The 25,345-nt window shown below is 38.8% G+C and overlaps 1 protein-coding gene across 4 annotated transcripts in view; it reads left to right on the top strand.

Moving 5' to 3' along the window:
• Positions 1-471: 471 nt before the first annotated feature.
• Positions 472-25,345, top strand: part of srgap1a (SLIT-ROBO Rho GTPase activating protein 1a) — a 133,511-nt gene continuing 108,637 nt past the window's right edge. Inside the window, exon 1 of one of the 4 annotated variants that reach the window (XM_073853702.1) lies at positions 472-1,006. In XM_073853702.1, coding sequence (XP_073709803.1) covers positions 940-1,006 — 67 coding nt within the window. In that variant the 5' untranslated portion in view covers positions 472-939. The remainder of the gene's footprint in view (positions 1,007-25,345) is intronic. The other 3 variants (XM_073853701.1, XM_073853700.1, XM_073853699.1) reach the window with 3 other exon arrangements.

The following is a 25,345-nucleotide window of genomic DNA, read 5'->3' on the forward strand; positions in this document are numbered from 1 at the left end:
TAAATCTAAATATGAATTTAAAATGATTATACTTAAATTAAAATGCTATATAATTTAATATAATAGAACATTTAATATATATATATATATTATTTATAATATATTATAATATATAATATTTTAATTATTTTTTTACATTACTGTTATGTGAATATAAAAAACCTCAATGCATAACTTTACTATTGAAACTTTTAAAGTCAGTATCAGAAATCAAATGGAGGTTTAAGGATTTGGATTATAGAGTGATCACTTGGTTTTGCCTATATTTTCTTTAACTTCATATCAAATGAAGAAGTTAAAATAAGTTTGTTTGGTTATTTGTTGACTAAGACATAACTACACCATTCAGCATCGCTTATGTTAAGTGCAAACACTAAACGACTTCGTAGGACAACTGGTTAGTGAAGTTGTCAATCCCGTCCACATTTCCGCTACTTGTAACCCCCCTCCCCGCTCTCCCCCCACACCTTAAATCCCTCCCATTTCCAACCACTTGCTTATCCAGCTGCTTTGAGGTCAGTCAAAATCCGCAAAACCGTCCGGCGATCAGTCAGTCAGACGCGAGGAACGGTGCCGAAAGTCACGCCGGTCCACTACAGCAACAACAACATGTCATTATGCCGCCGCGTCTTTCCAGATCGCTCGGCGGCTGACTAAAGACAGGAGGTTTGACTATTTTCTTGCTGGATAAATCCGTGGACATTTACCCGAAGAAAGCATTCACTTTCTTGCGACTACAGGAAACTCTTCCCGCTTTGATCTCGCAGACGGCGCAATTCCTTTCGGGATTGTTTGTAACATTTGCGGCGGTATTTGTTGGGGATTTGCAGCCTGAACAACTTGGATATTTCTTTTGAGATGGACTGGGCGTTATAAGGAAAAACGTCAACGAGCACATCGGTTTACAAACATCCTGATAACTCAACCATTGATTCAAACATGTCGAATCCTTCGAAGTTCAAAAAGGATAAAGAAATCATCGTGGAGTACGAAAGTCAAGTCAAAGGTACGTGCAGTGGTGCAGTCAAACTATTTAATCATCGCTACACATCTTAAAGGAATTGTGCATCGTGCTTATAGTGTAACAGTAGTGCAGAGATTGAATATAATGAGTGATGAATGGCAATCAGATTGCTTGTTTTAGCAAACAACAGGTTTGGTTGAAGCTGATCGCACGTATGCTACTCTTATGTATCTTAAACTATCTGTCAAGTTTATAAAGTAAACATAACCAGGTGCTACAGCTGTAATACGATCTGATTTGAGTTAACAGTTAATGCTCTCTTTTTTTGTGCGAGCAGCACAGTGTGGTTTTCGTTTAAAATATCCCTATTTGTATTTATCAGTTCAATATGTTTTTTTGTAAATGCAGTCTCTATATAATAATCTTTGCATAGTAATTCAATATTTTATTATCAAATATCTGTTTGTTTATCTGTTTGTGCTTAAATTATTGTATGCATTTTCTATAAGCAGTTTACAACAATGCAAAACTGTGAAAACACTACAGAAATACATTTTGAATTGAATTAATCTTAATATTTAACCCCCCCCCAAACCTGCGTTATAAGGCTTTCTGAAGCAGAGATCTTTTGAAAAACTTCTATCTCCCAGCAAACGCAACAAGATCCATTTCCTTTTCCTCCAGAGCATCATAATCGTCCTCATCATCAGGAAAGAGTCAGTTTTGCATTGTAGTAACCATGGAGATGTGGCATCATGCCAAGGGCTGAGTCCTCCAGGGCTGTTTGCAAACAGAAATGCCTATTATTTATGTAGGGACAGCGAGCGGTATCATGACACCGTTTTTTTGTTGAAGCAGCAGTGCTCATTTGGTAAGAATGTTCAGATTCTTGCTCATATGATGACTAAGACCGTTAATAGTACCATGATGCACTGTATCCGTGCCGAGGAACTCAATAGCTTGCCTCTGCCAGCCAAACGGGGTGTAATAACACGAAAACACCCTACACATAAACAGCCATCAGTTTTTTACACAACTGGCAGAGGATGATTTCTTTAAACCCTAAAACTTTAACTGTAAAGGTGGGGTGCTGATGCTGTGTGTGTGTGAGCGTTTTAGTAAACTTTCTTTTGCATGCATTTCCTACCTTTTGACTTTTTTCATCAGTGCATTTTAAATCATTTGCACTGTCATGTTGTTTAACCTGACTTGGGACTTTTTGGGAACCGCTTACTCTGCAGAACTGTGATAGGTGTGAAAATGATAGCGGTAACGGCAACATAGCAGTTATTAGGGCTGGGTATTGGCAAGGGCCTTACGATACAATACATGCTGCACATTACAATGTGTCACGATACGTTGCATATTGCGGTACATTGCACTGCTTTTTTTATCAAAAATGTATAAAGAAATAGAGCTGTTTTTTTTTTTACTTTTTTAAAGCCAAAGTGCTTCCACCCGTCGGCTTTGAAAGCTGCAGGCGTTTAAAATTTTTCTGCCATTTTCTCACTCCCACTAACTTTTGAGACATTGGCCGGATGGCCGTATATGACAGATAACTGGACAGCGACAAGTACAGCAGCGACAGAGGTCGTTTGACGCACACAGAGGGAGTTGATAGGTTTAAAAATATCGACACCAGAGGCTGAAATATCGATACACCATCGTGGAAAATTATCACGATAGTTAGCTATATCGATATTTTTGCACAGCCCTAGCAGTTATTAGGGATGCTCCGATCGATCGGCCGCCGATCGGTATCGGCCGATAATGGCATTAAATGACTCAATCGGTGCTCGCTAAATCTGCCGATCTCATTAACCGATCTTTCTGTTTACTTTTGTCATCAAAAGGATCCTGAATGCGGCGGCAATTAAAGACATTTTTACGTAGCGCGAGCATTTTTACAACCTGTTGCTCATGTGCAGCGTGCAGATTTGTATGTCTCTCTTTGCCTTTACAGAGATACGCATATTTACCGGAGGACGCGCTCCGGTAAACAGCGCGAGACGTCTTCACATCCCCATCAAACAGCGTATACAACACATATCTATCACGGACAATTGCATCCTCATGCCAAAAGTTTCTTATTTGCATGCGTCTTAAAGTTTTGAGCGTTTAAACTTTTATTTTCCTCACAGCTGCCTGTCTGCGTTCAGCAGTGCACGTGAACAGAGCGATCTCTCTCTCTCACGTCTTAAAGCTGCAGTAACCTAATTCATCTCTCAATAAAATCACTCTCTGCTCTTGACTGAAGAATTTTTATACTTCATACGAATGCGTGTATATTTAATTAATACAGTAAAGTCTATGAAGTGTTTTATTTTCAGTACTTTTAGGAGACATAAGCCTTTTTAAACCCATATTAAATTTTTCTTTGCAAAATAAATATTTGTTGTGCTTATTTATTTGAGTCTCTATTAAAACAATAATATACCTAATTACTGCAAGTAATATAACAAAGGCAACATCCGTGGTATTATTTTATTTAGAAAGATTGTAACAGTTACAGTCATCAAAGAGCTTGCATATCAGCTTTAAAAAAATCTGAATCGGTATCGGCCGATCACGAAGATTACAAATCGGTGATCGGTATCGGCTGCAAAAATCCTGATCGGAGCATCCCTAGCAGTTATAGGTTTGAATCTCACAGAATGCTTATAAGATCTATAGCGTTAAAAGGGACATTTAAAGCTAAAAATGTAAATGTCCCCAGAGTGTGTATGTGAAGTTTTAGATCCAAATATCATATAGATCATTTATTATAACATGTTAAAATTGCCATTTTGTAGGTGTGAGGAAAATGTGCCGTTTTGGGTATGTCCTTTTAAATGCAAATGAGCTGATACCTGCACTAAATGGCCGTGCAGTGGTTGGATCATGCAGATTAAGGGGTGGTATTATCCCCTGTTGACATCAAAAGGGGAGCCAAATTTCAATGACCTATTTTTTCACATGCTTGCAGTCAATGGTTTACCAAAACTAACTGTGCGTTCACATCAGATGCGGTAGAGGCAGCAAAAACGCATTTCGCGCATAATTAGACGATTGAATATGAGTGTAGTCGCTTCGTTCGTACGTGAAATTCTAGTCATTTGAGACATTCACTCGTAAATTCACGTCAAGGGAGGGGCTTGTATAGCTCAAATTGAGTAAACTTACAACTTACTCCTCACTGACTTTCTTCCAAACAAGATCCTTTTAATTCCTGTAATAGTACGATGTCTCGTGTAGCAATGAGCATTATCCTCCATTGTTGTTTGGTTTTTCTGCCTCCGCTCACTTCCTGTAATCACTTCACTGCTAGAACAAGCTCCTAATTGGTTAACACGGTGTGAAAATCCACCAAAGTTTGGATTTTTCAACTCTATTCGCGCCGAAGGCGCCATTCGCGCTTACCACGCATCAGGATCTTTCCAATGACTTAACATTCAAATCACTCGCGCTTGCTCCCTTTTCTGCGTCTGGTGTGAACGCACCATTAGTTACTGGGTTGCTCTTTTTTATATTTTCTAGATTGCACAGAGGGCTCAATTATAGCACTTAAACATGGAAAAAGTCCCCTTTAACTCTTTCACCGCCAGCATTTTTTTAAAAAGTTGCTAGCCAGCGCCAGCGTTTTTCATGATTTTCACCAAAGTTTAATGCCTTCCAGAAAATTTTCTTCTTCAGATATATAAACATACAATATACGAAATGAAAGAACAGACCCTCTGCTTTCAAACAAAAAAAAAACGTTTCATCCTACCTTGAGTAGTTCTTTTGTAATCAGCTTTTGAATATGGGTAGGTTTCTGCAAAAACACCACATTTTGAGCAAAAAGCAGAGATAATTCCATGTTTGTGACGGACTTTTCATAGAGATCCCATTCAGAGCGATCTTTAAAACAGACACGGACATGCAGCCGCTTGCCATAGGGCAGTACTTCCGGGTTTAAAAAGTTGTGGAAGGGCGGTATTGCGGAAAGACGGAAAATCTCGTCATTGGCGGGGAAGCGTTTTCTCTTAATTGACGAGATATCTCGTCAATGGCGGGGAAAGAGTTAATGTGCTGTAAATTGCTGTAGATAAATATTTCTGCTTAATGCATAAATGTTATTGTAAAGTCATACAGCAAGGAAGAAAATCGTAACTGCGACAATTTCCTCTTAATCAGCTTATGCGAGGGACTTGTGTCTCGTTATTTGTTTATATTTCAAGCTTTTGGTGTATGAAACCAAACATTGTAGACCTAATTTTATCTATGGGCAATTGGTTTGGCTATAAAACATTAGAGGGATTAATGATGTCAGCTAAAGAGAAAAGTTGTTTGAGAGACGAAGTATGTTTGTTATATTTTGAAGGGATACTATGACAGATTTTGTTCACATAACAAACATGCACTATGAAAACGTGTATTAGTATTGTAAATAGGGTTTGTTTGTTTTGATGTTGATCCCATTAGTAACCAGGCACTTGATTTGGACCTTTTTACATTTGTGCATTTCACTGATGCTTCTATCCAAAGTGACTTACAGTGCATTCAAGCTATACATTTTATCATTATGTGTGTTCCCTGGGAATGGATCCCCTGACCTGTGTGTTGCTAATGCAAAGTTTTACCGGTTAAGCCACAGGAACACAATCTTGATACTATCAAGGTTATGCATCACATAGTAAGTTTGCTGTCTCACCTAGTTCCCACGTGCTTTTGCAGTGTTTCTGACGTTTTTCACACCTAAGCTTGTAATGCTATGACATTTCCTTTTACTGGAGAGGTTGTGTTACGTGCACAAGTTTAAAACCTGTGAGTTGTTCCAGTTCCCTGGCACGCAAGTAATTTACAGCGTGCTCAGGCATCAGTGACACTCAGATTAATGGCATCATGTTGAAGAAGAGTTGTCATAAATAAGAAAAACTTTCGCATATCGGCGATCTTACAAGCTGATGATAGGTCGATCTCATTATGGACATTATTGTCCACTTTCATGTAAACAATATACCCAAAAGTTTGACACTATTAGTAAAAGTAAGGTTAAGTATTTCAATACATTTTTTCTAAGCGTAGAATGGTTATTTGTAAATTGGTTAGCATGGATTTATTACTTGGGCGCAGTTATGATAATGTGGTCTCTTGGCCTGCTGGCAAAACACAATAGCATGATTTTCTTTGGACAGATTGTATGTTTGATGTTACACAGTTTGCATGGCACCAGGTCATGATTCACTGGTCTGCTCCTGTTGGCTGCTGGCAGGGGTGGTTGTCCACAACCTGTCATGCAAGGATATTTTCCCCCATAAATTTTATATCCTGTAATGCAGTTTTCCAATAAGACACACATGCTGACTTATGCACGGCTGAATGATGCAAGAAAAGACTTGTGCTCGAATAGAAAATTATAACTATATTATAATACAATATAAAATATTATCTAGAAGAACAGCTTTGAAATTACAAAAAAAAATAACTACGGGGCCTTAACAGTACAAGATTAACCCTAAATCCTCCTACATCTTTGTCATCACATTTATTGCCGTCTTTTATTGTTAATGAAGTGTCTCCTTTTCAGGAGAATTCCCACACTTCCTGCTTGACTCATCCTGTACCACTGTTCTCCGCAGGTTCACAAATACCTACCATCTGCTCCGGCCGGGCCATCGGCCATAGTGTTTTAGTTTCCCAACAGTAGATTCACCGTTGGTGGTGGAATGGAGAGTGGGGTTATTGATGGGACCATCTGTGTCCACTCTCCCTCTGTCTTGTTTGATAGACTAAGCCTGTCTCCTCCTTAGTCTTTCCATGCATGCTGGGCTTTTCACCTCAACCAATAAAATCTGCTTCTCTCCGCCCACATGTCACACCTTCTTGTCCGCCATCCTGAACAGGAACAATACTGTAGGGGTACTGTGGAGAGTTTACCAAAAAGAAACCAGCTAAAAGCTTAATAATGACTCTTGGGGTTTTGGATGTGTGCATCCATTACACCACGAGTGATTGTGAACGCTTAAAATGTTTCAGTACAATAAAAGGCAACGTTCATCCAGTTTCTTTATTTTCTGCCAATTCCCATTCACTTCCATAGTATGTTTTTCCTACCATGTAACTCAATGGGTGTGTGATTAACATAATTTATCAAAATATCTTCTTTTGTGTTCAACCAAACAAAGAAACTCACATAGGTTGAAAAGGGCAAATGATGACACAATTTTTATTTTTGGGTGAACTATTTCTTTAAATGTGACAGAGACTGGCAAATGCATACCCAGTGTGTCTCTAAGTGCCTTTGCTGTGATATTGAATAGTCCATTGCCTCATAGCAATGCCTCCAACCAAACTGAGAAATGAGAAATTTTGCTTATTTTGAGATTCTGCTTCATTATTTATTTAACCGTGGGTAATAATTGTGGTGCAATACTGTGGGAAGAATCGTGATACATCAATATTTTATTGCTCAGCTATATTTTAAGCAACTTTCTATCTCTGCTTGTTATATGGGGTAGCCGTCTTATGCCTGAGAGCTAAAAGTTTGAAAAAGTTCAGGATAAAAGCAAACCAAGGCATAATAAAAGCCTGAGGACTCTGACTTTAACGCCCTGTCATTGGCTGCCATAGACTCGCTTCCCATAAGCCCTTTATTTAAATTGTAATACATAAAGCCTTATTTATACTTCTGCGTTGCTAAGCTCTCTACAGCGTAGGATATGCATAGCAGTTTGGTGTGCACGTTGTTGGAAAGGCATAAACCGCGACTTTTGTTAAATATCACTCCTTAACTTGGTCCATCGTTGTTTTCTTACTGTCGCAGGTGGAAAAGCGTAAGAATTGTGACGCTATATATTGCGCTTTTTTTCTAATGGTAGGGTTCTAGCAGACTAATCACAGAACTTTCAGTCCACATAGAATTAACAAGTTACGTTTTTCGGGAGGTGTAGGCATAGGATGCGGCGTCTATGCATAGGCTATGGTGTACACTTGTTGCAAAAGTACAAATTGGTCTTAAAGGGACACTCCTCTTTTTTTGAAAATATGTTAATTTTCCAGCTCCCCTAGAGTTAAACATTTGATTTTTACCTTTTTGGAATCCATTCAGCCAATCTGAAAAAAGTTACAAAGGGGACTATTGTTGGCTGCTTCGTAATATCATTGCGCCTCCTGCAGTCATGTTAGAGCTGCAAAGTCCTTGATTATTACGCCAGGATGAGAGTAGTCTCGCGTAGCCAGACCTTCAATACTGAAGGTCTGGTGTTTTTTCGCTGCTTTTTCTGGACAAATCCCGCCCACGAGCTGTTTGACCGACATGTGAAACAACCAATCACAGTTTGTTTCATCTAGCGTCACGTTTCGGACTCCCCACAATAACGAGCCGGCTGGCAACAAGTCAGTTATTGAAATGACCAGCCGCAACCGATTAGCATCTAAATAAACAACATTACTCACCATAGGACAACGTTGTGCACTTCATCAACAGCCACACCAATGAGACGCTCCCGTTAAACGTCTGTTTGAAGCATATCTCTCCACTTTTTAACACATACAAGCAATTCAGGAGAACTGAACTTTTTGACTCCACTAACTGCCTCAAGCAAAACTCTTGGACGTCTTTTAGAGAGTCGATGCCGCAAACTTAGCATATTTTTAAGAATCCAATGTTTAGCTGATCATGATAACTGCTCATTATTATCCACGTGAACACTCTCTTCACTCAATGGAACGTCAGAGCTTTGTTTTCCAGGGACCGAAACTAATCGCGACACTCGCGTCTCCTGGAAATCCGTTTTTTTTCAACCAATCAAAGCCGACTTTAACATTCTCACAGGGTTTCCAGAGAAGTGTACGGGGAACATCAGACGTTCAGCCGGCGGTTTGTGGGCGTGACGTCTGAGGCTGAGACTAGGATGAGAGTATAGTTCCTAGCCATATCTGCCTAGAAAATCGCAACTTTTAATTTTCTGTTGGTCATAGTACACAATGTAACTACAGAAGAGTCAAGCCTCAAACAGGAAAAATATCCAAACTCCCTGGTTACCTTTGAGCGCGACGCCAATGGTCCAATCAGATTCAGTGGACCATGCTAAGCCATGCTAAAAGTGCCAGCGCCAGACCCGAAGATCAGCTGAATGGATTCCAAAACGGTAAAAATCAAAACTCTAGGGGAGCAGATTTTCAAAAAAAGTGTCCCCTTACCAGGTAAACAAGGATGAAAATGGCACACAGAGATACAAAAGCGTTGAGGCGTCTTTCAAGTAAATCTGCATAGGATGAAGCATGAGGTCGGAGATTTCTCACGAAGGGACACACGTGATGTTACTGTCCCAGCTACATTTTAACCTGGTGGTTTTAATCTCTTTTAATCTTCTTGCACCTGACTTGCACTCTGAAGCTGAGAGATTTTATAAAACAAACAAACAAGGTGACTAAACATTTAGGCTTTTTGCTGTGCTTCAGTGATCAAAATAGGTTGACCGTATTGATTTCAGCTTATCCCCTAAGCAAAGTGTTGCTCTGCATCATGGCTCCTGACTGTATATACTGTGGTTGTAAAAAGCATCATATTAGGTAGGCCTAATGTTAATGGCATTGATTTGATTTTTTTTTAAATTAGATTGCATCAACGTGATGCACACATTATGAGGGGTGATCTGAAATGTGCAGTCAACTTTGATTTGCCTCACCAAGTCAATTATTGGCCATTAAGATAACCGGCAGAGATTTGAACTACTCCAAGGATTCTTGCCAGACAGAATGATAAGGTTGCAATGGTTTCGTTTAGCAGATTAATACGGTTTAGCTCCCTTACTTTTTTGATACTGTGTTTTTCAGATGAATATATAATGCATCTCTCTTGCTCTCTTGCACTTTCCCAACAGAAGAAAAGGCTCTGATGCTTGTGTGTATGTGTTCCTGTAGCAACCGCACTGATCACTCTGTCATTGTTTATCATCTGTTGCTCAAAGCAACCCAAGATGTCTCCTCACAACACCTGCAAACCCTCCCCAAGGCCTCTAACTAGAGCTCTTCTCATCCCTTGGGTTGCTGTCGGTCACGCCATCTTGTATACACATACACAGTTGCCTCTTTACAGATTATAGGCTATAGCACTGTCATGTTTTCGTTTTAAAGGTTATTTGTTTTATATCCCCAGTACGGTGTGGCCCATAATGCAATGATTGGATGGGTCCACTGGCTGTTCTTTCAGTACAACTGTTACTGGCCCAGAGCCCAGTATGTCTTTGTTTGTTTCCTACTTAAATTAATGCAATTCCAAGCAAACGTTTGGCAGCTACCATCAGCTATGAGCAGCTTTAGTCTTGCTGATCAGTCAGGCCATGTTTGTCTTCATCAGATACATGATCAAGGAATAATACTTGAGCTAAGCAGATTGTTGTCTTTTGGAGAGTTAGGGAAAGTGCAGGAGATTGCTGCGATGTTAATTAAACTCACCATAAAATCAAAATGGACTTTTTTGACTATTAATATGAATTTATTTGTGAAGCTTGATGTGTATAGTCTGTTTTTTATGTGTATGCGAACGTACTAGGGCTGCAACGATTAATCGCGTGTTCCATTTTAAAATGCCTCTGAAATTGATTTAGAAACGATTTTGAATCGATTCTGTATTTTATGCACAGCTTGTGCATGTACTACGGTATTTGGTCAGTAAGAAGTCCTTATCATTCTGAAATCATTATGAGTCGGAGTCGTTTATAACGTGCATTTAAAAAAGTAACAATCGTTAAACAAAATCATTCAAAATATTCTTTATTATCATGAAAATACCTGAAACAATTTGAAGAACAATGATATAAATAGTCCTGTAGACATTTCCTGGAATAGCGTTTGTAATGCTACTTCTTCTGTGGCACAAATAGAGTTTCTGCACGAGAGCGCCACCTGGCTTTGAGATGTGCCGGGATTTCACAGTAATTCGTTAAAATTCATTCATTGAGAAAACGCACATTTGCACGATTAATTGTGACAGCCCTTGAACGTACGTGCACGGTCGAACGCACAGCCTTGCAAAGCATAGTTTATTTGCCTTGGACGTGTACACAGAGGTTCGACACTTGCGCATTTTGACAAAATGCAATGCATCTCCTGGGCTACATACTATAGTCTCGTGTTAGCGTATGTGTGACATACGCGTATAAGGTACGCATGGTTACAAAAATCAGGTGGTGTGCGCTGTGCGTACAAAAATTGCATCACGCACACTTGTTCACAGACCCTAACGTATCCGTAAAAACGGGACTTCTAGCTTAAGGCGGCATGATTTATACGGATAGTTACTGGATAATGCAAAGTAGTCTTGGGCAATATGCCCCATTTTGAGATCGTCCTATCGTCAACCTGTGAGATCGCCGAGTCACGATAGTATCGTGGGGCGGGGCAGTACTTTACTCATTTATTTATTTGTTCATTTTTTACTCATTTATAACAAGTCACTTGATTGATGGACAAAAAAAGACTTGCTGGTTTTAACCCTCTGCGTACTAACAACCTCTCTACAATGAAATGCGCATGCTAATGTGAAACTATGATGATAATAAAATAACCATTGCCAACTATTGTCATGAAAGCCTGCTATTGGCGATATGTCTGACAATCGTCGATAAACGATACTATCGGCACAACTCTAATGCAAAGACTCTAAAACACTAAAATATATTTTCGTTTTCATTTCTAACATGAGCTATTGACTCAGGCTATGGGTTGTCCTGTGTGTCAATCGAGAGAAAATCAATCCACCGTCACTCTTCGTCCCTACCCAACCCCCTTCTTATTTCTCCTCCCTTCACCTTTTGAACTTTGAAGGTTGTGGGGGTAGGTATAGGGTTCGAGCCCAGCCAAATCAATAGCCAAAGGCCATGCTTTCAGCAAATCTTCCTTTAAAAGATGTCTGGGGCCACTGGCACTGAATCGTTGGGGGTTGCGATCTTTGGGAAGGCAGTGGTCAGGCATGAAATGTCACGGAAAGGCTTTCCCCATCTTTGTCTCTTTTCAGCCTGATTGATTATCACTTGTGGCAAAGTCACATCCCTGCCCTTTATTTATGCAAGTCATGCAATGCAGTATTGAAATCACCAGAACGTCCTCCCTCTGTTTTAATGTGGCCGACTTTGGTCCGGACGAGTCTGTATTTAGAGCTGATGTTGGGAACGGTGGCTTTTGACTATTTCCCCCGTATGATAAAATCTCTTTGTGGTCAGGGTGTGAGCTGCAGTCAGTAATATCCAGGAGGTTTCATTCCCTGGAACCAAAACTACGGACAAGGTTGCGGTTCCTGCTGCCGACTACTAAGGAAAAACTAATTTATTGATTTAAATCTCAGTGCTGTAGTTCTTCTCTTTTTCCAATTATTTTATTAGTAGTCATGTAGCTTAACTGGTAGAGCATTACATTAGCAATGCAAATGTTATGAGTTCAATCCCAGGGAAAACACCACACTGAAAAAACAAATATATAGCTTGAATCACTGTAAGTGCATAAATGTAAATATAAGCAGTCACATTTGGATGTCCTGTTCTTTAGGCCCTTTCATAAAATGTAAAAAATTCACTTTAATTTGGTGTTCTTGTAGCTCAACTTGCAGAGGATTGTGTCTGGGTTAGCAGCGCAAAGATCATTGACAGAGAAAAATGAATCACTTGAATGCACTGTTTGGATGAAAGTGTCTGCCAAATGCATGTAAATGTAAACTCGGTTTGTGTTGCTGTTACATCTGAGTGACCTTTTTGTGCATAGCTATTAAGCCCACACATGTGATTTATTGTCAAATAAAGGGAATTTAAAAGTTTGGAGTTTATACATTTATACAGAAAGTTATTATTCAAAATTAATTTCTTAAATGATTAGTAATTATCTGAGTGTTTCACCATTAAAACGCTAATGTGCTCATTTGTTTAAGTCGTGTGGCTAAAGACATACTGAGGGATAATGGTTGCAAGGACCTTATGTGGATTTTAATGTGTATTTATCTTGATAAAAAGATTCTGGTATATGTTGTTTCAGTTTATATTTCAGTGAGTTTTCTTGCTGTCTTGCTGAGTAGAGACGTTTGTGTGAAGACTTCCTTTAGCATATGGAGAATGATAATGGAGCTAGTTGTCTTCTTGTATAGATCGATTATAAGCAGACACAGCATTTCTTGCAGTAATTTCTCTCATTCAGAGTCATCTCATTCACCCCCTGCAGCTGACTACAGATGGTCTATACATTTCCATCTTTATTTTTTTGTTTTTCACAAGTTTATGTAATAACATTGCCTTCAAATTTAAGAAGACGCTCCAAGTCCAAACTCAGTGTGACCATGGACTACAAAACCAGTCATAAGTCAATTTTTTTGAAATTGAGATTTATATATATATAACCTGGAAGCTGTATAAATAAGCTTTCCAATGATGTATGGTTTGTTAGGATAGGACAATATTTGGCCGAGATAAAACAAATCTGGAGTCTGAGGGTGCAAAAATTTGAGAAAATTGGCCTTAACTCTTTCGCCGCCATTGATGAGATATCTTGTCAATCAAGAGAAACCGCTTCCCCGCCAATGATGAGTATTTCCGTCTTTCAGCAATACCGCTATTATCCGCCAGGTGGCGCCCTTCCGCAACTTTTTAAACCGTGTCTGTTTTAAAGATCGCTCTGAATGGGATCTCTATGAAAAGTCCGTCACAAAAATGGAATTATCTCTTTTTGCTCAAAATGTGGTGTTTTTGCAGAAACCTACTCATATTCAAAAGCTGATTACAAAAGAACTACTGAAGGTAGGATGAAATGTTTTTTTTGTTTGAAAGCAGAGGGTCTGTTCTTTCATTATTTATATATTTTTATGTTTATATATTTAAAGAGGAACATTTTCTGGAAGGCATTAAACTTTTGTGAAAATCATGAAAAACGCTGGCGCTGGCTGGCAACTTTTTAAAAAAATGCTGGCAGTGAAAGAGTTAAAGTCGTCCAAATGAAGTCATTAGAAACTGCATCCACTTACAAAAATTTCAATAAAATATCTATTGAAATTATAAAATATCTTCATGGATCTTTACATAATACATCCCAATGATTTTTGGCAAGAAAAATCGATAATTTTGACCCATACAATGTATTTTTGGTTTTTAAATAAAGCAATGCAAACAGTTTGTTTTCTTGGTATAAACTTTACCCATAATTTTTTTTAAACTTTTTAAATTTTTGTGTATTTTTATTTTGTTTTAACGTTTTGTCTGGATATGGTTTGGGTTTCTTCTTTAATGCATTCTATACAATTTTATTTCCGTTTTATTATCGGCCATACAAAAGTTGGATCTTCTACAAATATAATAGGGCAGCTTTGATCAGAGTTTCACAACTTGAAGTATCATTCATCACTATTCTGTAGTGCAATGTTAATAGATGTCCATTTTGTCCAATTTTGTCCCTCGTCTGTTTTGTTGCTCTCTGGTGTAGTTTACCCTGCGGCGTTGACAGCTGTGACTGTGGACATCCTGTGGTCATTCTCTTGTTATTCAGCCTTTTTTTAAGTCTTTTATCTCACATGTTACAGAAATGTGACACAGTCTGTGAAAACCCAGCTCAAGTCATTTATTTGTGATTTACTGTTTTCTATAAAATAATCTTCTACAGTATACAATGTAAAATAATAAAACCTTGATATTTTTAATATTGACTAAGTTAATGGGAAATCAAACTTTGGTGCACTTAACCTTAGAGGTCTTCAAGGGGCCACTAAGATTTCAAAACCCGAGGTCCGACCCGAGCGGGTTCGAGTTAAAAGTTTTACGTGTGCCTTGGAAACGGGTCGGTATAATAATAGCAACATCTGGTCTCTGGTAATTTAAAATGAATTTGTTTTGCCGAACGGATGCGAGAAGACCCAAACTTGTGTGTGTGCGTGTAGATGTTCTTTACCAACCCCTCCTCTGTTTGCCAAGAGCGCTTGTGACATCTTGTGGCTGGGGGTAGGTACATTTTCGTTGACACACACCTGTCAATCAATTTTAAATGTACATTTTAGTGGTAACCTTGGTGTCGTCTTCAGATGTAAAATGAAAATAAATGGAGGTCGGTTCTTTCTTTAAAAAAAAGCTTACATTACTTTGGACCCAAAAAGACATCTACTTAAAGGTCACGTTCTTTCTGATCCCATTTTTAAAACCGTTAGTGTGTAATGTTGCTATAATAGCATAAATAATACATATAATAGATAAGTTCACTGCCAGGCGATATATTTTCTTTAGCAGAATTCGCCTTTCAAAGCCTACAGCGAACGGCCGGTTTGGACTACAGTCCTCTACTTCCTGTTAATGACATCAGTAGAACAGTTTTTGACTAAACTCTGCCCACAAGATACGTCAGTCGCCAGCTAAACTAACGGCAAGCTAAGCTGCTATCAAATCAAAACACACTAAACAAACTACACAATCAGAACTTGATACGTATTTCTTGAGGAACTTCATAGAACAAGGAAGACATCAGCCCGTTTTGGGGACAGCGTTATACAAATAAGTAAATTGTGTGAAAAATACATGTTATATTGTGCACTGTAAACACAATCAAAGCTTCAAAAACACAGAAAGAACGGGACTTTTAATCTCTTAAAATCTCACAAGATTTCACAGACAGGTGTCCCTCTCAAATGCAATGTGATGATTCAGTAAGAGTGGAGTTTTCTTAGGTCATGGAGACTCCGGCGTCAATTGCATTAGTCAGATTTTCCCATCCGTGTTCTGCTGATTTCCACGTAAAACTACCCTGAACAGTGAACAACGCTAAAAGATATTCAGGTTTTGCACAGCTGGGCTTCTATGTAGGTCTTTGTTTTTCAGGTTGGGTGAAAAAGGAGCGTGCATGCTTTGACGTGTGTCCCAGAAGACCTGGTTCAGTTTTATAATGGCTTAAAGTAATAGGGCTGACAGCCTTGTCGAGCGCTGCTGTGCTTAAGAGAACAGTAACTCAAGGACACAGAACAGTGAGCGCTGAAAATAGACCGTGCTTGACGCTAAAGTGTTTCTGCATGTTGGAGTGCTTCTGCAAGTGAAGCTCTTGAGCGAAAGCTGCACGAGACGTTGCGGCGTTGCCAAAAGAAAAGTGGTTCATTTTGGGAATGCAGTTTGTGATAAATCTTCACGAGTTTAATTGCATAATATACCGCCTGAAACAAATTACCACTGGGCGAGTTATAAAGCATAGATGAGCCCTGGGGTGAGGAGTTAGAAGTGCTTAATGTTTTTAGGGGAAATCGTGTTTATGTTTGTTGTAGTAAGCTTGGGCTGACTTTGACTGCTTAGTGACTTTGGACATCTTTTTTTCCCAAAATGTAGTATGATGCCTGTCACCCTTAAGTAAAAGCATTGATTTATCTGTAATGTAACATACATAAGGAATGTCACTTTATATTGTGCTTCTTACCTACACGAAGCAGCCCTGCTTACAGGGCCAAACCATATTAATCAGCGTAACCCGTGGAAGCGCTGAAGTCTCCCTGGAGGAAGGGTGATTTGTTGATTTGAGTGTCGTTGGGGTGATAAACGATCATCTGGTCCAGATGCGCACACATGACCGTTGACGACAGGTTTTGGCACACTGAGGGGACAGCAGCATTGCTGATAAATGACCCTCTTAGGTTCTCACCTGCGATTTTGAGACCCGCCATCATCAGGGAATATGACAAGCAGCCTTGTCTCAATTCCTTTGTAAAAAGTTTGGTTCACAAAGTTAAACAGAGCTGTAAAAAGATTTAAGGCTTTAAGATTTAATGCTTGTCATTACAGGTATGAATTACCGTCCAGTATTATCATGAGAGATTAATTTAGTGTATGACATTAGTTATGTTTCTTCTATAATAAGATTATGATTGAAGGTAGTGTGTTTTGCATAAGGTATGCAATTTTTGTCAAGAAAGAAAGAAAGATAGAAAGTCACAGAATTGATAAGTGTTTTAAGTTATAACACTGGGGTTTTGTTTATAGCATGTCTCTTAGTGGCCCTTTACACGCACTTTTGTGTCTGTATTTAGAAGAGAGACAGGCATACATATACAACACACTGGTCTGTGGATCATATCTGGTGTCTCATTGTCCAGCTGAGATGTGTATGTGGTCCCAGCTGTTCTTTTGAGATAAGAAGCTCATTCACGATTACCGAACCTCATTCAAAGCCCTTTCTTATAACCCCAGACTCACAAAAACTTTTTCTCAATTTGAGACATTTTGTTGTCTTGTTGTTGTGTTTGACGAAAAGCCAGAATCGAAATGTAAAATGTCAATGAAAATGTAACAGTTTGCAATGATACAACTTTATTATATTTTCTATCCTGGTTTGACATTGTGACATTTTGACACTATGGGGTAGTTTGCAAGATAGGGCTTATCTTAGTCCCATACTAAAATGCATATTTGAGTTGGCTTAAAGGATTAGTCCATTTTCTTTAAAAAAATCCAGATAATTTACTCACCACCATATCATCCAAAATGTTGATGTCTTTCTTTGTTCAGTCGCGAAGAAATTATGTTTTTTTAGGAAAACATTCCAGGATTTTTCTCATTTTAATAGACTTTAATATGGACCCCAACACGTAACACGTAAGTTTTAATGCGGTTTACAATTGCAGTTTCAACGGAGTATCAAAGGACTCTAAACATTCGCAAACGAGGCATAAGGGTCTTATCTAGCGAAACGATTGTCATTTTTGACAAGAAAAATAAAAAAATGCACTTTTAAACTACAACTTTCCTTCTTCCTCCGGCTCATGTAATTAATTGCGTAATGCCGTGGAAAGGTCACGTGTTACATGTATGAAACTGATATTTGCGGACCATTTTAAACAATAAACTGACACAAAGACGTTAATTATTATCATTCGACATGCAACAACATTGGAACGGTCCTCTTTTTCCACACTTGTAAACACTGGGGCGTAGTTTCGCATACATCATCCCTCTTGACGTGATGACGTATTGCCCGAGGTAGTGCTGGCGCATCACAGGACTGGAGATAGACGAGAAGTTGTGGTTTAAAAGTGCATATTTTTTATTTTTCTTGTCAAAAATGACAATCGTTTCGCTAGATAAGACCCTTATGCTTCGTTTGGGATTGTTTAGAGTCCTTTAAAACTCAGTTGAAACTGCAATTTTAAACACCATTAAAACTGTTACGTGTGTCCATTTAAAGTCCATTAAAATTTGAAAAATCCTGGAATTTTTTCCTCAAAAAACATAATTTCTTCTCGACTGAACAAAGAAAGACATCAACATTTTGGATGACATGGTGGTGAGTAAATTATCTGGATTTGTTTTTAAAAATTGACTAATCCTTTAATTTTAAAACACCTTGTACTACTGACAATGCACATCACTATTGTTTTTTATCAGGTTTATTTGTAATAACTTTCTAATATAACTAAGACCTAGTGATGAATTAATCTAACTATGTCCGGGAAACTGCCCTGTATTATGTTTCGTGTGGTTGTCTCAATCTGCGGCCTAATTAAGATCAACTAGTGTCCTTGTAGCTAATCCATGTTAATTTTACCTCTTGACCTCCTGTCCTTCATTGAAATCCAAATTATTGTCTTTTTACAATGTACGGTGTTGTGCCAAATGTTACCTATTACTCTGAGAATATATTTTATGAATTGTATTGTTAAATCACTTTTAAATATGTTAAACTGTAGTCTTTAACAAAACAATAATATCCCGTAAGACATGCTGTTCCCAGAACATTATGTTAACCATCAATGTCCATATTTTAATTTCCTTGTTGGTGATTATACAGTGTACAGGCCTGATGTCCTTTCAGTCTTTGTAAGACCTCCTATTCAGATTGAATGAACTCCTGTGTACATTGTAGCCAGAGAAGATCCCATCATTGACAAAAGCGGCAACAATGGGAACAGACGTGATGTAATGCAACCACAACATAATGCGTCGTATATCAATAGTACATCTGCCAGCTCTCAGGGTAAAAAAAAACGATCAGTTAGTGAATGGCACTCCTTTAACCTTTCACTTCAGGTAGGGTTTAAGTAGGCAGGTGTGACCAATTTCCTGTTTAATTGAATGGTAGTTTTTAAAAACGCTGCCGCTGTTTTCTTTATTCCCACAAAAGGGTTGATTTGGGTATCAAACGTGAAACTTTTGCCATTTCGATGGCCTGCCGAAAGGGTGATAAAGTTACAACCTGTGCAAATCGTTGGCAGATTCAGACTAGTTCAGCGCTATCTAAATTTTCCCATCACACAAACTTCCAGTGCTCTTCAATTAAAGGCCCAGGCTTCACAGAGGCTACAATCTCTTACCCTGAGGGACAGAGAGAGACTCTATCATTTTACCTTTAATTACGTCTTTGTTGCGGTGAATCCATCTCCCCCAAAGCTAACATACCATAACAGATATTCTAACACAACAGGCTTGGACTTGAATACAAACGCTGGCCTTCTAAGGTTTCCCTCTTTGGACCGTTGAAAAGACCCGCATGTTCGAAGAGCTACTTGTTGTTTTTCACTGGGCAGGGAGGCGGGAACGAGATGAGGAAATTGTAGGCACATCTTAAAACACTGCTTGGATAATTTATTGTACGACCTCGGACGAACACAAATCTCTGCCATGTGGCCCTGTGGCTTTTAAATTTTATTTTCCTTCTGAAGTTGGTCACGATAGGGTACATCGTGTAATTTGTCTTTTTGAGACACCGTATTGTCCTGCTGTGTCTAATGTTTGTCTGGGTTTGTCCTTTTTCCGAGAATGCAAAGACTAAGAAAATAGCATAAAATCATATTATTGTTCTTAATTAAAGCACTTGAAAGTACTTAAGTATGAATTAGTTCAATATTTCAATGTAAAACAAGAAGCCTGTTCATTACATTAAATGCAAATATTATGGCCGGTTTCAGTGGGAGCTCTCAAAGAGGTTATGAAGATGGACCAGGTAATAAAATCCGCTAATACGTAAGATTTATAACAGAGAAGGTATCCTTCTCTAAAAAAACATACATTATCTTGCCAGCATTTAAAGGGATAGTTCACCCAAAAATGACAATAATGTCATTAATGACTCACCCTCATGTCGTTCCAACGACATTCTGTTCATCTTCAGAACACAGTTTAAGATGTTTTATATTTAGTTCGAGAGCTTGTTGACCCTTCATTGAAAATCTATGTACGGTGTACTGTCCATGTCCAGAAAGGTAATAAAAACATCATCAATGTAGTCCATGTGACATCAGTGGGTCAGTTAGAATGTGTTGAAGCATCGAAAATACATTTTGGTGCAAAAATAACAAAAATTACGACTTTATTCAGCATTGTCTTCTCTTCCGTGTCTGTTGTGAAGCGCATGCGCAAGGCTAAAGTCACGTGACTGCAGTGACGCGGATGACGTGTAATCTGGTGCGCCCAGCTGTTTTTTCTTCGTTTACAGGGGAGACGCACGCTGTAAGTTTGAAAAAAAAACTTTGCAAACATGTCCGAGAATAACACGTCATCCGCCTCACTGCAGCCACGCGACTCCAGTCCCGCGCATGCGCTTCACAATAGATGCACGCGGAAGAGAAGACAATGCTGAATAAAGTCGTAATATTGTTATTTTTGTTATTTGTGGAAACGTCCGTAAACACTGCGGCGGTAAACGCGTCATCTGTATCAAAACGTTATGATTGGCCCGTAGCTGTCAGCTCAATCTGACGTTGTCCATTCTAAATGCCTGTAATTTATATTTTTTGTTCACACATAGCACTTACCAGTAAATTACTGGTAGTCTTACGACCTCTCTTACTGGTAAATTGGCAGTACTAATTTACCAGAAAGGTTCTGTTCACACATGACCTGTTAACTGCACTATATTAGTAAATTACCAGTAAAGACTCTATGTGTGAAAGGGACTATTGTCAGGAATGTTTGGTGAACCCAAACTGCTTTGACCCAAATGCTTTTCTGGACCCCTAACAGTGAGCAGTCAGACATGGGACTGGGCGCCCATAGGGAAATGCTAATGCTCTTCGACAGAAGAGCCCTATGTCCACTATACAACATGACAGTCTAAACCCACTCTGATCTGTTATTAGACCCCTCGGTCTGACCGCATGTCACTCTCAACACTATCTTTCTGTCTAGATTACAGAACATACCTGATGTTGTGCTTTTATTGGATGTGGCTTCCTCATGCAGTGTGCTTAAAAGTCAGTGAAAGAAGAAGACCTGTAACGGTACTGTTTATGGGCTTTACCTTAATGTGGAGTCTTTAGGTGTTTTTGACTTGACACAGCCCGCAAGAACCGTCAGGTGGATGACATCAAAGTACAGCAAGAGTGATTTATAAGCAGACACCTCCATATTTTTCAGGTCACTTTCGTGGTACTTTGATGTCATCCGCCTGATGATTGTTGCAGCGCCGCATGAAGTCGAACACACCTTTGCTGTGTCCTATGTTAACTGCGCTATGTATGATAAACCGCATATATGATCTGTTGAAGTATTTCTCCCAAAAAACTCATGACAAACTACTTTACAAATATGATTTCATTTGTACGTTTTTGTACGATCTGCTTTCATCCAAGTAACACTGGCTAGGATTGAGATTAGAGGTAGGGTTTCATTACTGCCTTCTTTTTATAATTGTACCTTTTTGTACTATTCACATAGTATAAATTCATTTAAATTAGTCACCTTGTGAAATCCGTAGTAATTCCTTTGAGATCACGCTGGTTACGCAGGTGTCTCTGTCTGAATAGATCCTTACATTTGTATGTAGAAAATTAAATTGTGTTGATGTGAGTATAGACTGAAGCAGTGCAGGTGTTCATGTTTGGGATTAAGCCGTCTCACGTGTGGTCCGTGGGGCCCTCGTTGGTTCCAGTGGGTGCCCCGTAAGCACTGAATGTGATAACTGGACAGTAGGGCTGCACGATTCGGAGAAAAAATCTAATTGCGATTTTTCTGATCAAAATAGCGATTCGTAGGGATGGGCGATATGGCCTAAAATCCATATTGCGTTATACATTGCAGCCTCTTGCGATAGCGATATGTATTGCGATATAATACTTTCAATAGACACGTTTCAGAACAGGTTATATAAACCCTTACAAAAGCCAAACTGCTAAAAAGTAAGTAAAAGTAAACTGTTATGGCCAGATTAGTCTTGTTACCTCTCTTAGCTGGAACTTTTGCCTGACACACTCTACAGCATATATATTATTGTATATTACCATAATGCCAATTTCGCGCGTGGAGCAGCAGTTAACTTATGTAACTTATGGCTTAAATCCAAAAAATAGATGTTGCATCGGTCTTTTTCACGAGTTACTCTGTTTCGCTGACGCTTTCATCCATGTTTATTTGGCTGCAGCTCATGGCTCTTAAGTTCGCGGGTAGATTGTGTCATCAACACGCATTATCGCGATAGTGCAATAGATTTTAAATCTCTATCGTATGCCAATTTTCTATCGTTTATATTGCATATCGTTTATATTGCCCATCCCTAGCGATTCGCGATTTAAAGTGCGATTCATTAGTATATAATAAAAGAGGTACATCCAGGTTTGTTGTGGTGGTTTTAATAGCACCAAAGAAAGATGCTGTGCTACTGTTTATTTAAAACCTCTTAAACATTGTACCAAGTTGTCTGCAGGACTTTGCTATTCTGCAGACAAACTTTTTTTTAATCTAAGAACATTAAAAAAAATACAATTTAAATTTTTTTTTTGAAAGTTTTATTTAAAATAACATATAGGCCAATGTATTTTGGCTGTCACTACAACAATGCATCTGACAAGCAAATGTTTAGTTGTTCTTTTAATCATAAGACTATACTCATCTTGTTTTACTTTTCAGGCATCTGTAATAAATGTAAATATATTAGTTATTAGAATCTATGATTTAACATAAGCAAAAAATACAAATAAAACACTGCACAGTCCTCACTGTAGGATTTTAAATGTGGAGGTGCAGAAGCTTGTTCAGTTAAGAGTAAGGAGTGATTTTAATTTTTGGTGTGTAATAAACATTTCTGACACAGAAAGCACCAGGTTACTGTCACTTTAAGACACAAGACAGCTAAACTGCTCTGCTTCAATATAGCCTACTGATAAACATCCAGCTGTTTATGTTCACTTAGACAAGAAAGAAAACTTAAGTTTAGTGATCACGCGTGTGCTGACTGCTCTCTGTGTGCGCGCTTCATGAACCCTCATGCCTGTAAATATTCAAAGCGGTGCAGATGTGCGCGTGCAAGAAAGTATAATGTACCTGTTTCGTCTGCTGTGTTCCGGGCTTTAATGACAGCTGCTTATAGTCTGATGAGGCGCTTGTCATTGTTTGCGATGGATGACGAGAAACGGACGTATATACACCTTTCTTTAAGTCCAACATTACACAAAAGGGAAATGTTTTCGCGCATTTCTGTCCTTTCATTTGCCGGTTAATGAGTTATAATGCGTTTTTAAAATGACTGAATCCAAAATCTGCCAACTTCATGACATTCCGCGTTGTGCAGTTAATTCCATTTGTATGCATTTCGCGATTCTGTCCGTGTTTTCCGCATCGCGGAAATCATATGGCCGTACACTTTGTTGAGGAGTGTTGCTGCTCGCGCTCATGTTTTCCAAATGGTGTGATGACGTGTAGTCAGCACCTCAGTGTTCATGCACTCTATTGGTCTAAACTGCATCAAACGTAAAATGCGCATGAAGCGAACTGTCAAAAACTGCGTACCAGATGATTGTTATATTTAATAGTTTTGAATCGAAATAATCGCATTTCTTGCGATTCGAAAATCGCATCCATTCACATCGCGATTTCGGTTTAAAAACGATTAATCGTGCAGCCCTACTGGACAGTTTCTTGAATAGAGTCGTCACTTCAAACACCACACTGCTGGGCGTTTGGACCCGCCGGTGCATTTTTGTTGTGAACGTTAAAGTGGTATATTCAAAAACTTTATTTTTCACTCTTGACGTGAGCAGTTTGTTTGATCTCTTGTTGCGATAAGGCATCGGCCTCTGTAAACAGACTGAGTTAAACAGGTTGTGTTTGCAATGCTTATTGACCTCTTAGATCTTTTAGGAAACCCCCCCATCTAATTACAGGAGAAGATCTGTCGGTGCTTTAAATGTTTCCAAGTATTTTACTCCAAATGTGGCTCTTCAAAGGGCATGTCCTGGCATCTACCTCAAACAGTTTGGCTACCAAACGTAGTTTTATGAGGTACGGTGTTGATACGTTATACCAGGCCCCTTTTTTTTTAGATTATTCTCAATGGCGTTTTCCAAACAAAAGAACAAAGAAAGTGCAACGAGCATGTAGTGTCATCTTCCAACATAGTACTATATCTTGGAAAAATGTGACTTCTTTGCAGTGTGAAACTTAACTCTGTGTGCTTGGATTTAGTTTCTTGTGATACCCCACCACACTTACTCCCTTGAGGGCAGCTGGGTTGATCCTGGATATTACTCAATCAATGAATGCATGACTAGTCTTTACTAGAGCTGGACACGTAATTCAAGAGTGTGTCGTTGTCTTTCCCAATCTCAGTTTTGGTATTTAAAAATCTGTCATCGGATGAAAGGTCAGGCCATGAAGCAGCTTTATTGTGTAATATGGAAATGTCCATTTATTTAGACCATATTTGGTTTGGTCGAATTTTTAGTCATGTTTAGTTCAAATATAATAGGGCTACATGATTAATCACATGCGATTGTCAAGCGCATCTCACCAGTAAAGCCGGCTCCTTGATTAGTAATAAATCGCCATCAGCTGCTTTCAGATAGAGCGGCATTTACTACACAGGGCCAGAAATATTGCATTCATAATTCCAGGTGATTAATCTGTGATTATAAGTGGGATATTTCTCCTTTTGTCAGTGAACTACATAACGGCTCTGTGTAGTAATGCTGCTCCATCTGAAAGCAGCTGATGGTGATTTATTACCAATCAAGGAACCGGCTTTACTGACGAGATGCGCATGACAATCACATGCGATTTATTGTGCAGCCCTAACTATAATAAGTGTTTTTTGTTGCTACTGTATAGGGTTCTTAAAATATACCTAACCTCATGTACTTGTTTTACACTGTGGCGATGTCGTATTAATTCGTACAATGCAAATCATACAAAAGCATACATTTATCTGCAAAAATTTAACTCCACCCCACCATCTTCACATGGATGAAAGCTGATTATACTGAAACATTTGAATAAAATCGTACTAATTCTTACAAATTATGGAATGGTCGCATTACGCTTTCCATTCCATTGACTTTTATTCATACACATACGAATGCGTCAGATCGAAAACGCAAGCTCGTGCGATGATATTTTCCTGCATAGCAAAGTTAAAATCTGGTGAACTCTGACCTGTGAATTCGTGTGGAGATATGTGACCAGTAGAATATGACCATCTACTGAGAAGCAAAGA

The sequence above is a fragment of the Misgurnus anguillicaudatus genome, chromosome 15 (genome assembly GCF_027580225.2).
Source record: "Misgurnus anguillicaudatus chromosome 15, ASM2758022v2, whole genome shotgun sequence".
Classification (NCBI taxonomy): domain Eukaryota; kingdom Metazoa; phylum Chordata; class Actinopteri; order Cypriniformes; family Cobitidae; genus Misgurnus; species Misgurnus anguillicaudatus.